This window comes from Macaca thibetana, chromosome 18 (genome assembly GCF_024542745.1).
Source record: "Macaca thibetana thibetana isolate TM-01 chromosome 18, ASM2454274v1, whole genome shotgun sequence".
Classification (NCBI taxonomy): domain Eukaryota; kingdom Metazoa; phylum Chordata; class Mammalia; order Primates; family Cercopithecidae; genus Macaca; species Macaca thibetana.
This window is the reverse complement of record NC_065595.1, coordinates 21,679,614-21,693,133: the sequence shown is the minus strand read 5'-3', so window position 1 is coordinate 21,693,133 and position 13,520 is coordinate 21,679,614. Positions and strand designations below refer to the sequence as shown.

At 44.9% G+C, this 13,520-nt stretch overlaps 1 protein-coding gene across 5 annotated transcripts in view; it reads right to left on the bottom strand.

The window, feature by feature from the left end:
- The window catches only part of ALPK2 (alpha kinase 2), a 144,063-nt gene that overhangs the window by 27,001 nt on the left and 103,542 nt on the right, over positions 1–13,520 (bottom strand). For 4 of the 5 annotated variants that reach the window (XR_007721299.1, XM_050768010.1, XM_050768012.1 and 1 more), the window contains 4 exons: positions 13,055–13,182; positions 12,919–12,954; positions 6,839–7,113; positions 4,632–4,720 (listed from right to left, as the gene is read on the bottom strand). Coding sequence is in view for 4 of the 5 variants with exons in the window: in XM_050768010.1 (XP_050623967.1) it covers positions 4,632–4,720; positions 6,839–7,113; positions 12,919–12,954; positions 13,055–13,182 (528 nt within the window). In the remaining variant the exon portion in view is untranslated. Of the gene's footprint in view, positions 1–4,631; positions 4,721–6,838; positions 7,114–7,251; positions 7,392–12,918; positions 12,955–13,054; positions 13,183–13,520 lie in introns of those variants that run through there. The other variant, XM_050768013.1, reaches the window with a different exon arrangement.

Genomic DNA, 13,520 nt, shown 5'->3' with positions numbered 1-13,520 from the left:
GAAGTTGCCCTATATGGCCTAAAAAGGGGAGGCATGAATAATCCACCCCTTGTTTAGCATATCATCAAGAAATAACCATAAAAATGGGCAACCAGCAGCCCTTGGGGCTACTCTGTCTATGGAGTAGCCATTCTTTTATTCTTCTACTTTCTTGATAAACAGGCTTTCAATATACTCTGTGGACTTGCCCTGTATTATTTCTTGCATGAGATCCAAGAATCCTCTCTTGGAGTCTGGATTGGGACCCCTTTCCGGTAACAGTTCTATGTATAATAAACTCTTTTTTGCGATTTCCCCATCTTGATAAGTCAGCTCTGTCTGGGCAGTGGGCAAGGTGAACCCATCCAGCGGTTACACGCACACACCAGCTGGGGCACAGGTCCCGCCCTGCCCACTTGCTCTTGCCTCCGTGCAAGCTGGGAGTGTTCTCCCAGAGCAATGCCCTGCGCTTCTCCACCCAGGCTGTGCCTTCTCCCAGGAAGTAAGCTGAAGGCTCCACGTGGTTATTAACTTGAGCCAAAGGTGGTTGGAAAAACGTTACTTTTTATTAAAACAAATATAGTCATAGAGGAAGGAGGACACAACACTCAATAGAATTTAAAAGCTATAAAATATTACATTTCAAAGAAATTACACCTGCGGGCCAGCTGCTTGGACGAAGCCTCCAGACCCTTTGACGGGCACACAAGTATCCTCCTCTGCCATTTAGGAGCATTTCCTGGAAACTGAGAATCCCCCTCACTTCACGAAGAGGACACAGAGGTTGCTCACCAGCAGAATTTGAGCCAGAACCGTGTCCTTCTGGAACCCCAGCCCTGGACACAAGGCAGTAAGCCCCTCTAATAGCAGCGTACCCTGATTACTGTCGTGCCAGAGTCATTTGAGGCATTCTTTCTAATTTTAAGATAGAACCTCTTTGTGTCTTGTTAAAGAAATTTCAAATTTCAGCCAGATGGGAGTGGGCACATTAGGGCAGTGGACCTTCCCCACAGCCCTGAAATCAGTGCAGCCGCCAAGCCAGCCTCTGTCGTGCTTTGTCACTTCTGCAAGACGCAGGGCACCCTGGTTCCCTCCTGAGGACCAACCCCCTGTGGCTACTGACCCTTCTGCCAACAGAAGGGTTCATGGTTTGCTTGGGCTCTTATTAATTCTGCATCCCTGGTGCGGGGGGTGGGGGGGGGTGGGGGGGTGGGGGACAGAAACAAGGGCTGGGCATTATTCAGGGTCTTAATTAGGCCTGGCCTCTGCCCAGCAGGATTCCATTTGCATAGACAATGTGACTCCATTGATATTCATGAATTCAAAAACAGAAGCTGCCCAAATGAGAAGTGTTTTCTCTCCAAGATCTCACGTGCTCCATTAAAATAGGCTTCTCCAGGCCCGCTTCATTGCCTGGAAATAAACACGGGGGTGGCCCCCGGGGGGGTCGGTCTAGGGGGCTGTGGTAATGGGGGCGGGGGACGGGACTCCTGGCCCTCTCTCTAGATGTGCAGGCTTTCAGAGAAGGCTGGTAATATACAGGTCAGCTCTGTGTGCGTGTGTTGTGTGTATGTGTTGTGCGTGTGGTTTGTGGTTGTGTATGTGTGTGATATATGTATGTATGTGTGGTATGTGTGTGCTGTGTGTATGTGTGTGTGGTATGTGTGTGGTATGTTTGTGTGGTGTGTATGTGTGTGTGTATTGTATGTGTGTGAGGTGTGTGTGTTATGTGGTGTGTGTGGTTTGTGTTGTGTGTATGTGTCTTGTGTGTGTATGTGTGTGGTGTGAGTGGGGGTGTGTGTGGTGTGGTGTGCGTATGGGGTGTGTGTATGTGTGTGTATGTGCATATGTGGTGTGCGTGTGAGTGTGGTATGTTGTATGTGTGATGTGTGGGGGGGGTGTGTAATACATATGTGTGTGTTGTATGTGTGGTGTGCGTGGTGTGTGTGTGGTGTGTGTTTTGTATGTGTGGTGTGTGTGTGTTGTATGTGTGGTCTGTTTGTATGTGGTGTGTGTTGTGTTTATGTGGGAGGGTGTGTGTTGTGTTTATGTGGGAGGGTGTGTGTGGTGTGTTTGTGCGTATGGTGAGTGTTGTGTGTTTGTGTTGTGTGTGTGTGGTGTGTGTGTTGTATGTGTGGTGTGTGTGTGTTGTATTTGTGGTCTGTTTGTATGTGGTGTGTGTTGTGTTTGTGTGGGGGTGTGTGTGGTGTGTAGTTTGTGTGTGGTGTTTGTGCGTATGGTGAGTGTTGTGTGTTTGTGTGTGGTGTGTGTGGTGTGTGTGTTGTATGTGTGGTGTGTGTGTGTTGTATTTGTGGTCTGTTTGTATGTGGTGTGTGTTGTGTTTGTGTGGGGGTGTGTGTGGTGTGTGGTTTGGTGTGTGGTGTGTTTGTGCGTATGGTGAGTGTTGTGTGTGTGTGGTGTGTGTGGTATGTGTGTTGTATGTGTGGTGTGTGTGTATGTAATGTGTGTGGTGTGTATGTGTGGTGTGGGGGGTGTGGCGTGTGTGGGGGGTGTGTTTGCAGTGTGTTTGTGTTGTGGTGGGTGTGTTTGTGTGTATGGTGAGTGTTGTTTGTGTGGTGTGTGTGTGTTTGTGTGTATGGTGAGTGTTTGTGTGGTGTGTGTGTGTGTGTGTGTGGTGAGTGTTGTTTGTGTGGTGTGTGTGTGTGTGTTTGTGTGTATGGTGAGTGTTGTTTGTGTGTGGGGGGGGGTGTTGGCAGTGTGTTTGTGTTGTGGTGGGTGTGTTTGTGTGTATGGTGAGTGTTGTTTGTGTGGTGTGTGTGTGTGTATGGTGAGTGTTGTTTGTGTGTGTGTGGGGGGGGTGTTTGCAGTGTGTTTGTGTTGTGGTGGGTGTGTTTGTGTGTATGGTGAGTGTTGTTTGTGTGGTGTGTGTGTGTGTTTGTGTGTATGGTGAGTGTTGTGTGTGTGTGGGGGGTGGGGTGGGGTGTGTTTTCTGGCTGTAGAGTCCTCCGATTTAGGTTCCATAAACCTGGAGTCTGGCCCAGAGGCCCTTCTGAGGCCCCTTACTCCTCCCATGTGCCATCAGCATTCATGGGGTCACAAACTCTCCCCTCGTAAGGAATGGAAAAATGGTTTAGCTAGAAAAATGTCCTAACCTATCTTTAAGGCAGTGGCCTATTTACCATGATGCTAATGCAGCAAATGAATCAGCTCCTGATCCTTCACTTGCATGAGCCCTTTCCCAGTCCCTAGATCAATCCTGATATTTATAATTTTGTGTTCTTTTCTTTAAAAAGGGCCCAAATTTGCCAGGCATGATGGCTCATGCCTATAACACCAGCACTCTGGGAGGCCGAGGCAGGAAGATCACTTGAGGCCAGGAGTTGTAGGTGGCCAGCCTGGGCAATATACAGAGACCCTGTCTCTACAAGAAAAATGCTTTTAATTAGCCAGGTATGGTGGTGGGCACCTGTAGTCCCAGCTACTTGGGAGGCTGAATCGCTTGAGCCCGGGAGGTCAAGGCTGCAGTGAGCTGTGATTGCACCACTGCCCTCCAGCCTGGACAACAGAGGGAGACCCTGTCTCTTACAAAAAATAAAAAAGAAAGAAAGGAAAGAAAGGAAAGAAAGAAGCCCAAATTGCATAAGAGTCAAGCCACACAAAACTTGGGTCTGTCCCTGTTGGAGGACACTGTGGTTCTGTGTGTGGTAGGGTTGACTTGTGGGTTAAATCTTTTCTTTTTTGAAGAAAACTTAAGAGGACGGAGACTGGGAAAAGCGGGGCTTGGGGGAAAAAGGAGCCAGTTTCCATATCGTGAAAGCTTAACTCAGTCCAGATGGCTGTCTGTGTAATTAACAGAAAAGCAATTGTAAGTGTGTACTGAAGTGTGTTAAGCATTTCTTGAGAAAGAGCAGAAAGTGTTATGCTTTACCCATGGTCTTCCAAATGTACCACCTAAGGGAAACGATTTTTCCCATTTTGTGAGTTAACAGGGGCAATGCAGACAAGAATTTCTTCCTTCTTCCTTCTCCCAGTTTTTACTGATAGGTAAAAAGTTCCAACATGCACTAGCTAAGCCCTTTTTCTGTCCATTTAAGCGTGCAGATACGATCTCAGCCAGACAAACAGTGCCGCAAACGCAAGCTCCAGGCTCCCCAAAATTTGCTTGGGCCAGTAAATATTTAGGCAAAGAGTAGATAAAAGTGGGTGTGATTTGTCTCTGGAGGATTCCAGGAAGTGGGTACTATGTTACTATGTTTCAGATCACCCAATCCACTCTTCCGTAATACATTGCCATATTTTATTTTCATCATGGGACTAATTGCCTTGTGATATCTCTTGTTCTGTTATATTTGTTTACTGTTTAGACAATGTAATAGCTATGAGAGTAGATATCCTTTCTTTTTTATTTAACATGGTAGATTCGTGTATTGGATGGATTAATCCATACACCCATCCATCCATTCATTTATTTAAAGAATATTTATCTTCTTAAATATTAAATATATTATTATTATATAATATTAAATATCCTACCCAGCAAGGGGTAGGATAGCAGCCATGTGAGCCCTCATGGAGCTTACAGACTGAGAGACCAGCTGAAACACTTGCCCTACTGTTCCTTCTCACCCTCTCATCCCTCCCAGTCCCCAGTGAGTCAGGAGTGTAACACAAGGCAGGGTAAATACACTTACTCAGGCACTTCTCCAAAGCCTTCCAGAGGCTGTGCTTCAGCAGCGTAGATCTTGGCATAATACCTGGCAGTATTTTGAACATAGCATTCCTATATCACCAAAATACATAGAGAGCCCCAGTGACTACAGGAAATTCAGACAGCATCGCCCAGTAAGACTATTCAGGAGATTTCCCAGTAAGGTAAAGCCAATGAATTGACTAGCCCATCCCCTGGTTGGGGTTGCAGAGGCAACAATTATTAGAACCTAGAGTTGGCCACCTACAGAAGAGCTCTGAGACATGAAGAAACTATCCCGGTGGAGGTCAAGTGGTCTCCGGGACCAGGTGTCCCAGAACTATAAAATTTCTCGAGCCAGCATGGCTGAAATTCACCCCAGAACTAAGGGGACTGGCCCCTCATCATGTCATCGGGTGGCACTTGGGGCACTACTGGGTTTCCTGTGAGATCTGCCATTGCAATCCCTTTTCAAAGGTGTAACTGAAGTAGTCATAATGAACAGCACAAGATTTCTGCCTTAGGAAAAGCTAAGTGGATTCTGCATCCTATGCTGTGGGGCTTTTCTGAGCGAGAATCCAGATGCTGGGAGATTTTCCAAGACTGTGTCATATTTGAGATAGAGGGAATACTCAGAAAAGAAAAAAGAGGGGTGGATTGGGAGGAGAAAGGAATACAATGGACAGAATCCTATATTCAGAGAGCAGAGCTGCCTTCAGAAGCACAGAGTCCCACGTGACATTGCTGTGGGATCACGATGCTTAGTGCTTGGCTGTACCTGAGAGATTCATCTGAGTTTAACCTATGGATTTTAATATTTTAAATGGTTTTTTTTTTTTTTTTTTTTTTTGAGACGGAGTCTCACTCTGTCGCCCAGGCTGGAGTACAGTGGCTGGATCTCAGCTCACTGCAAGCTCCGCCTCCCGGGTTCACGCCATTCTCCTACCTCAGCCTCTGGAGTAGCTGGGACTACAGGCGCCCGCCACCTCGCCCGGGTAGTTTTTTGTATTTTTTAGTAGAGACGGGGTTTCACCGTGTTAGCCAGGATGGTCTCGATCTCCTAACCTTGTGATCCGCCCGTCTCGGCCTCCCAAAGTGCTGGGATTACAGGCTTGAGCCACCGCGCCCGGCCTAAATGGTTTTAATTGTTTAAAATGTTTATGGTAAACATTTTAAAGGGGCACATAGCTTGTGAAAGACCCAACTTTCACAATTTCACAGTGAAATGCGTGGACCAGGTACGGTGGTGGCTCATGCCTGTAACCCCAGCACTTTGGGAGGCAGAGGCAGGAGGATCACTTGGAGCCCTCCAGGAGGTCAAGACCAGCCTGGGCAACATAGGGAGACCCTGTGTCTGAAAAAAATAAATAAATAAAAATTAGCTGGGCGTGATGGCATGCGCCCGTAGACCTAGCTACTTAGGAGGCTGAGGCAGGAGGGTTGCTTAAGGCCAGGAGGTCAAGGCTGCTGTGGAGCCATGATCATGCCACTGCACTGCAGCCTGGGGGACAGAGTGAGACCCTGTCTCCAAAAGCAAAAAACAAAGAGGGAGTGAAATATATGGACCATATATGTGGAAAGGAGGAGGAAGGATGGAGAGAAGCTAAGGCTCTCCTGCCCTCTCCTCTCGCCTCGAGTTCTATGATTCGATAACACAGAGAAATGAGAACTCAGCTAGGGCCTTGTGTCTGTCTCTCTTCCTGTTTTATACGCTAACATTAAACCAAACTCAGGAAGGCAGAAAACAAGACCAATGCTGACTCTCCTGGATATACCCCACCCCTCTCCCTCTCCACAAACAAACCCAAACAAAACACTCCAGCAACTAGTGCTGATGTTACCTGTTCCCGGGGACCCAGGCATCTAGTGTAGCTTAGAACCCCCACTTTCCATATCATCCTAGGTCCAAGTAGATTCAACCCCCCAGGGATCTCATAGGGCTTCTTAGAAACAAAATCAGTTACATCTCAGGTTAGAACTGGTGAGGTGTCTCTAGGCATTGGCTGAGTCCCCAGTAGCTGGCATAAGGCCAGGAAATTACTCCTGAGAACTGAGAAGTGATCTCCAGCACTTAGATTCAATTGAAACCCCTAAAGAGGAAAAACACCCTTTTGAAGACACTCCCATGAATCCTGAGTCTGATTTTCATCTCGTCTTATCAACGGGTGGCTCTCACACCAGAAGCGACAGCCTCTGGGCAGATGGACCCACCTGGGCAGCGAGCTTGTAGTTCCTTTGGATGAGCTCATCATTATTTCTGGTCCCATAGGCAACGGCATTGTGCACCTTAAGCACACAGGCATGGCCAGGTTTGAAGACGGGCGTGAGGCCATGCATCACCGTGCTGCGGAAGGCTTTGCGGTGAACCCCTTCTCCGAAGTGCAGCTCCTCCGTGGCGATCTGACCACGCAGGCGGCCCCCAAAGTAGCTGTCATGGAGGAAGTCTTCTTTGAAGATGAGTTGGCTGAATTCAATCTCTTCGCATCCTGAAACACAGCACAGCTTTGGTTGGAAAGAATACCTCCCAGTCCTGCTCCTTAGCTAATTCCACATGGGGAGGGTCCCCACACAAGGACAATGACAAGGCTGACCTGCAGAACCAAGAGGGGGCAGCCACACTTACCCTTCAAAAGAAGCATAGCTAAAAGAAGAGATGAGTGGGTTGGTGAGGAGGAGACGGGTCATTGAATGAGAATGTGGGAACATCAGTGAGAGATGGGTTGGAGCAAAACTGGAAAGATCAGGAAAAGAATTCTAGACAGACCTGGAAAATATAAGTGGAACCAAGCAAAGTAATAAAAGGCAAGTTGAAAAGATGGGTAAGTGTAGAGGAGGGAAGAAAGACCAATGATAAGATCTGATAGTATCGGATCCACCTTTTTTTCATTATTGCCCCCCCAACCCCAGAATCTTTGCTGGAATTTAATTGCCTGCCATGAAAGCTTAATACCACAAATATACTGTTTATGTACCATATGTATATCTGTGCTTGATACAGAAAAAGAGTAACTTTTTTTGCCTGCCAAGAACCAGCGTTGGTCCTCTTGGGAGCAATACTGCCTCCATTGAGAAAGCATGCGATAAGTAAAAGAAACAGGTAGCAATAAACAAACAAACAAACAAACAAAAAAATAGTAAGAAGAATGGCCTTTGAAGAGAAATTGAGAAAAAGGTAGAATCATTTTGGATTTATTTGTAAAAAGAAAAAAGAATTATTTTGAGTTTTCTAGCAGCTGTTTTCTTTTCAGAGTGGATTCTACACGTGTTTGAGATGACAGTGAATTTAATCAGGAAGGTCCATTTTAAACTAGAGATGACCCAATCAGACTTCTCATTCACTGAGAGAAGAAAATTAGGTGGCTTTCAATGAAATAAGATTGTTTGGATTTTTAAAATGCTTTCCACTTCTCAAAACTGATGAAAACTGACATCTTTCTGAATGTTTACAAGAAGAAAGAAATCATGGGTTGTGTGAAAAATCTTACTTCATGTTTCTATATACAATGCTTAAGGAAATATTTTTCTTCTCCTCTCAAAATATTTCAAATCATATGATTTGAGACTGATGGTAGCTATTAAAACTATAAGGAGACTGAAACTATTCTGATAGGGTATTGATTAAGGTCAGGGCCTAGTTACTGCCAGAAAGAAAGAAAGGGAGTGGGGTTCGGTGGATTTTCAAACAGAAAAACTAGGTAAAGAGCTAGAAGCTTCTGGAAGAAAGAGGATATTCCTAAAGGTGCTCCTAGCATTTTCACAAAGGCCAGCAGAAGACTATGGGACATCTGAATATGTCGCCCTCAAATCTGCCTCTTTGGTAAAAGGATTGTTGAGCTGAAGGCAATTAAGAAGCAGCAGAGGCAAGAAAGCTCTCTGCCTTCCCCCTATTTGCCTAAAATCAGGACATAAATTTATAAACACAGAAACAATTCTACTCCCCTTCTACCAGGAAGAACAAAGGTTCATGACTGAAGACAACTTTAGCCCCTGATGAGCCTGGAGATGAGCAGCAGACATTAACAAGCATTAATGAGAATCCAGATGCTGGGAGATTTTCCAGGGCTGTGGAAATGCCTTTCCACAAGCTACTGCCCTTACCTACCCAAAGTCCTTCCCTCTGCCCTGTCACTTCTCGAAAAATGCACCATTCTTTGTTTAGATGCTGTATAAGCTGGAATTCAAATCCCTTCTTAAATGAGCACTTCTTGAGTGTCTCCCATGTATACATGAATGATACATGCTCATCAACCTGTTTGTTTTCCTCTCACTAATCTTCTTTTGTTACAGGGATCTGTTCCAACTAAGAACTTATGAAGACTGAAGAATAAATTGTTTTTCTTCCCCTGGAACTCCTACTGAGTAACTCGCCCTGGGTTTCTGGAGAGAACTGGGTTGGGGCTGCAGGGAAACAGGCAAATGGGACATTTTCTCAGATAAAGTTTTGGGCAATACCTGGATCGCAGATTTTACTCTAAGTCACAGAACCAAGAAAAACAAATTAATCTATGGAGAAAAGCACAGTTTTATTTTAACAGTTAAATTTAAAAATTAGGTGAGAAAATAGAGAGAGAATGCTTTTCTGTATCCCACACCTTCTCAGTTCCATTATATGATTAATGTTAGCAATTTGGCCTCTAATACCACTTACAGACTATAGGAAATGTTATATGTACATACCTTAGAGCCCAATGAACATGAGTCATCTCTGTCACATCCTGTCTTCCTTCAAAACCCTCACATTTCTAAAATTTAATTATTAAAAGTAAAATGTTTGTGCACCTTACGCTTTAAAATTCAGCAAATCTAATTAACTGAAGATCAACGTTGGCCCAGGCCATATGCTTAGAAAGTAGGAAGGAAAATTTGTTTGCATATTACTACATGTGGTAAAATTAATAACCCTGTCTATCATTTCCAACAGAAATGCTTATTTGACAAAGATAAAGCCATGAAAGAAAAAAAGAAATCTTAGACCTATTCTTTGTCTCTTGAAAATCCTGCAGGGCAAGAGCTGGAGTTCTAGGTGGAACTTTCCAAGCTGAAACTCATCTACTGGGCCTTCCTTTACAGAAGCAGAAGGTATAGACTCTGTAGCTCTGCAGAAATCTGAAAGGACAGCCTGTCCAAAAATGTCTTCCGCAGTGATGGCTGAAATGAGCGCGTGCGCTTGGTTAGAGTTTGCACCTCTTTTAAAGTGAGAGATGGAGGTGAGAATTCATCCTTTAGAACAATTTCTTCCCTGGTAAGAATAATGAAGGTAACCGGAGAACTGAGCACCTGAGGGGAGGCTCAGGAAAAGCAGGCATGTAGCAGTGCAAGTCTCGGGTTGTGGAGAAGGTGCAACTTTCTTTGCAGCTTTGCAGAGCCATCTGTTGCCAGGACTCACACTCCACGCTGCCTAAAATCCCTGAGAGGGGGCAGTGCTATGAGAAAGAATCAGGAGAGACTGGGTGTGGTGGTTCACACCTGTAATCCTGGAACTTTGGGAGGCCAAGTCAGGTGAATCACCTGAGGTCAGGAGTTCCAGATCAGCCTGGCCAACATGATGAAACCCCATCTCTACTAAAAATACTAAAAATTAGCTGGGTGTGGTGGCAGGTGTCTGTAATCCAACTACTCGGGAGACTGAGGCAGGAGAATTGCTTGAACTCGGGAGGTGGAGGTTGCAGTGAGCCGAGATCTTGCCATTGCACTTCAGCCTGGGTGACAGAGCAAGACTCCGTCTCAAAAAAAAAAAAAGAATCAGGAGAGACTCATTGGAATCCACCAGACAGACTCACCAGATGAGTGTTGGGAGATCCCAATGCCTCACTGAGGTTCCTTGCTACACCCATACATTGTGAAATACAAATCAACTCAGAGAAACCATGAGGATACCTGCAACCACTGGTTACAAAGACTGCTCCGAGATGCAAAAAAGTAATCCACAAATATATTCATAAAACATAATAACATCATTAAATTGGGCTTCATTTTGTCCATGATTCATTTCCAACTTTCTCATAAGCTTAGCTTTATTAGTTTTTAAATTAGAGACCACCTTGTAAAAGATTATTTATTCCTCCTATAGAGAATTAAATTAATAAACTGTTTAGTAAGATAGTCCTCTACATTAAAAAAAAAAATTGTGATTAAAAGTAATTTTCCAAATCAGCCGGGTGCAGTGGTGAGCACCTGTAGCCCAGGCTCCTCAGGAGGCTGAGGTAGGAGGATCATTAGAGTCCAGGAGGCCGAGGCTGCAGCGAGCTATGATTGTGCCACCGCACTCCAGCCTGGACGAAAGAGTGAGACCCTGTCTCAAAGAAATAACATAAAAGTAATTTTCGGCTTCTTTATCTGAAGGTACAAGGATAGGGAGGGGCCAAGAATTACTTCCCCAGCCGGGTGAGTCAGTGAAACTGACACCCCCAGTAACAATGGGGCCAGAAACCGGGAGAAGGTGATGTCATCAGGGTTCAGACACAAGCTCTGTGGCTGGAGTCACTGGGCTACAGCGGTGGTACCATTTCCACCAAATGGCCAGTAGCTCATCCCCACTGGGGTCTCTCAAGTAATCCTTGAGAAATGAGCTTATGCAAACCTAAACCAATAAAACCATAGCAAGTGTCTGAGATGTGAATGCCAATCAATGCTGAGAAGCTGATGAAACAGAGACTCCCTTCTGAGAGTCTTTATTTTCTAAAGGAGGAAGGGGATTCTTTTGCATATTTTGCCTTCTGGGGAGATGAGAGCAGAAATGGAGGAAGGATTTTAAATTATAACACACGTATGTACACACTAAAGATGGGTATTTAGCATCTGAGTGGGTTTGTGAAGAGCTTGTATTTAAGTTTACTATTTTGGGTTAATATCACAATATTTGCTAGGCCATTTCTTTTTCTTTTTTTTTTTTTTTTTTTTTTTTGAGATGGAGTCTTGCTCTGTTGTCAGGCTGGAGGGCAGTGGTGTGATCTCGGCTCACTGCAACCTCCACCTTCCGGTTCAAGCCATTCTCTTGCCTCAGCCTCTTGAGTAGCTGGGATTGCAGGCATGCGCCACTACGCCAGGCTAATTTTGTATTTTTAGTAGAGATGGGGTTTCACCATGTTGGCCAGGATAGTCTTGATCTCTTGACCTCATGATCCCACCCACCTTGGCCTCCCAAAGTGCTGGGATTACAGGCGTAAGCCACTGCGCCTGGCCTATTGCTAGACCATTTTTAAGTTGAGATCTCAGTTTCTTGCTTTTGATACACTGGATGTGACTGCATTTTGATTACTTTTATTACTTGTTTCTGCAGAGATTTCAGGCATTCTGTTTGTTTTAAAAATCAGTACATGCAATAAATCTTTAAGATGCTAGTTCAATTAACTGTCAGAATTTATCCATATTTCTCCTAAAACTGACAGTGGATCCTCCCCTGTGCTGAAAGTCATGGTCACATGGGGTGAGGTTGGACCACCGTGGTGTGTGGAACTGGCCTCCTGCAGCTCCTGAGAGCTGATGACAGGCAGCTCTTTCCAGTTCCATGATGTGTGATGTCACACTGGTGGTTTAAAAGTGGCCACACTGAATTTACATCATGGAAATTGTAGGACTCAGAGCTTCCCCAACCCTCGGCATGTTGTTAAATATTTACCCCAGCACACCACCAGGCAAGGGTGGGCATGGGTGGGCGTAGGTGGGTGAGTAATTCTCCTTAAGAGGGAAGACACGGCAAACACAGATTCCACCAAACTGTGGAAAATTCACTGGGTGGCCCAGGGACAGCACGAGCATTCATAAACAGCAGTGTTAGGCTGTGGCTAACACCAGGTGCCAAAAGAAAGCAGAGAAACACATCTTTTCTTTTCATTAAGACACAAACGAATGGAATGATTCTCCAGACACCTGGCTGTCTTTGGGAATCTGCTCAGCTAGTCAAACTGAAAAGAAAATTGAAGAAACAAAACAAGCTGTATAAGTCCCAGCAGCTGAAAACTCCCATGCAGAAGGGCTGAATGCAAGACCGATGTTTAAAGGGAAAAGTCAAATCCAAACTCCCCCTCTACGTGTTCCCCAAAACTCCCCTGCTATAGTGTACCATCCAATTCTGGATATCTATAGTTTAATGAACTTACAATAGGAAGTATGGCCCTACATTCACATTGAATTGGCTCATGAATTGTCATTCTTTTCTCAAGTCACGCCATAGCTCTCCTTCTCAGTTGGAAGAGTCCATAGGATTACTGCTTCTACCCTTTACTCCGGGAGCTATTTTATGCTTTATGGCAAGCCCATTTCCTCTGGCAGGCCAACCCCAACTGACTTACCTTTAGTATCCTGGCGACTTGACAGTTGTTTGAGAACTAGAAGAAGACAAAGCAGAGAATGGCTTCAGTACAAATGTCCATTGTGAACGGGCAGGGGCTAGTGGTTTTCACTGAAAACTGAAAAGCTGTGGTCTACCTTCAGCTGTGAGGTTAAATTCAGCAGTCACTTTTCCATAGCTGTTCTTGATGCAGCAGTAATAGAGGCCCTGGTCCTTCAGACTGGCTTGAACGATGGCAAAGGAAACAGTGGAGTTGTCCCCTGCACTATAATGAGGAATATTCACATTGACACACTTCATCATTCTATGGTTGCATTTTTTTTTCTAATATATTTAAGAAGAAAGAAGCGAAGGCTTCCCTGCTCACATGTTTTCAGCCAATGAGCTGCCCAAGGGGCAAAATCACGATCCGCTGTTTAAATAATTGATGTCTCCACAGAGGAGAGTCATTACATTTTGGCTAACACGCTCACTCCAATAAGCAGTATGAACACAAAGAAATGTTCAGTAGGTTTAACTGCCCTGAGTAGAGCCAAGAATTGAAATTGTGAATTCTGGGAGCTGTTGTTAACATTTCTGCTCAGAATTCAGCTCAATTATGTG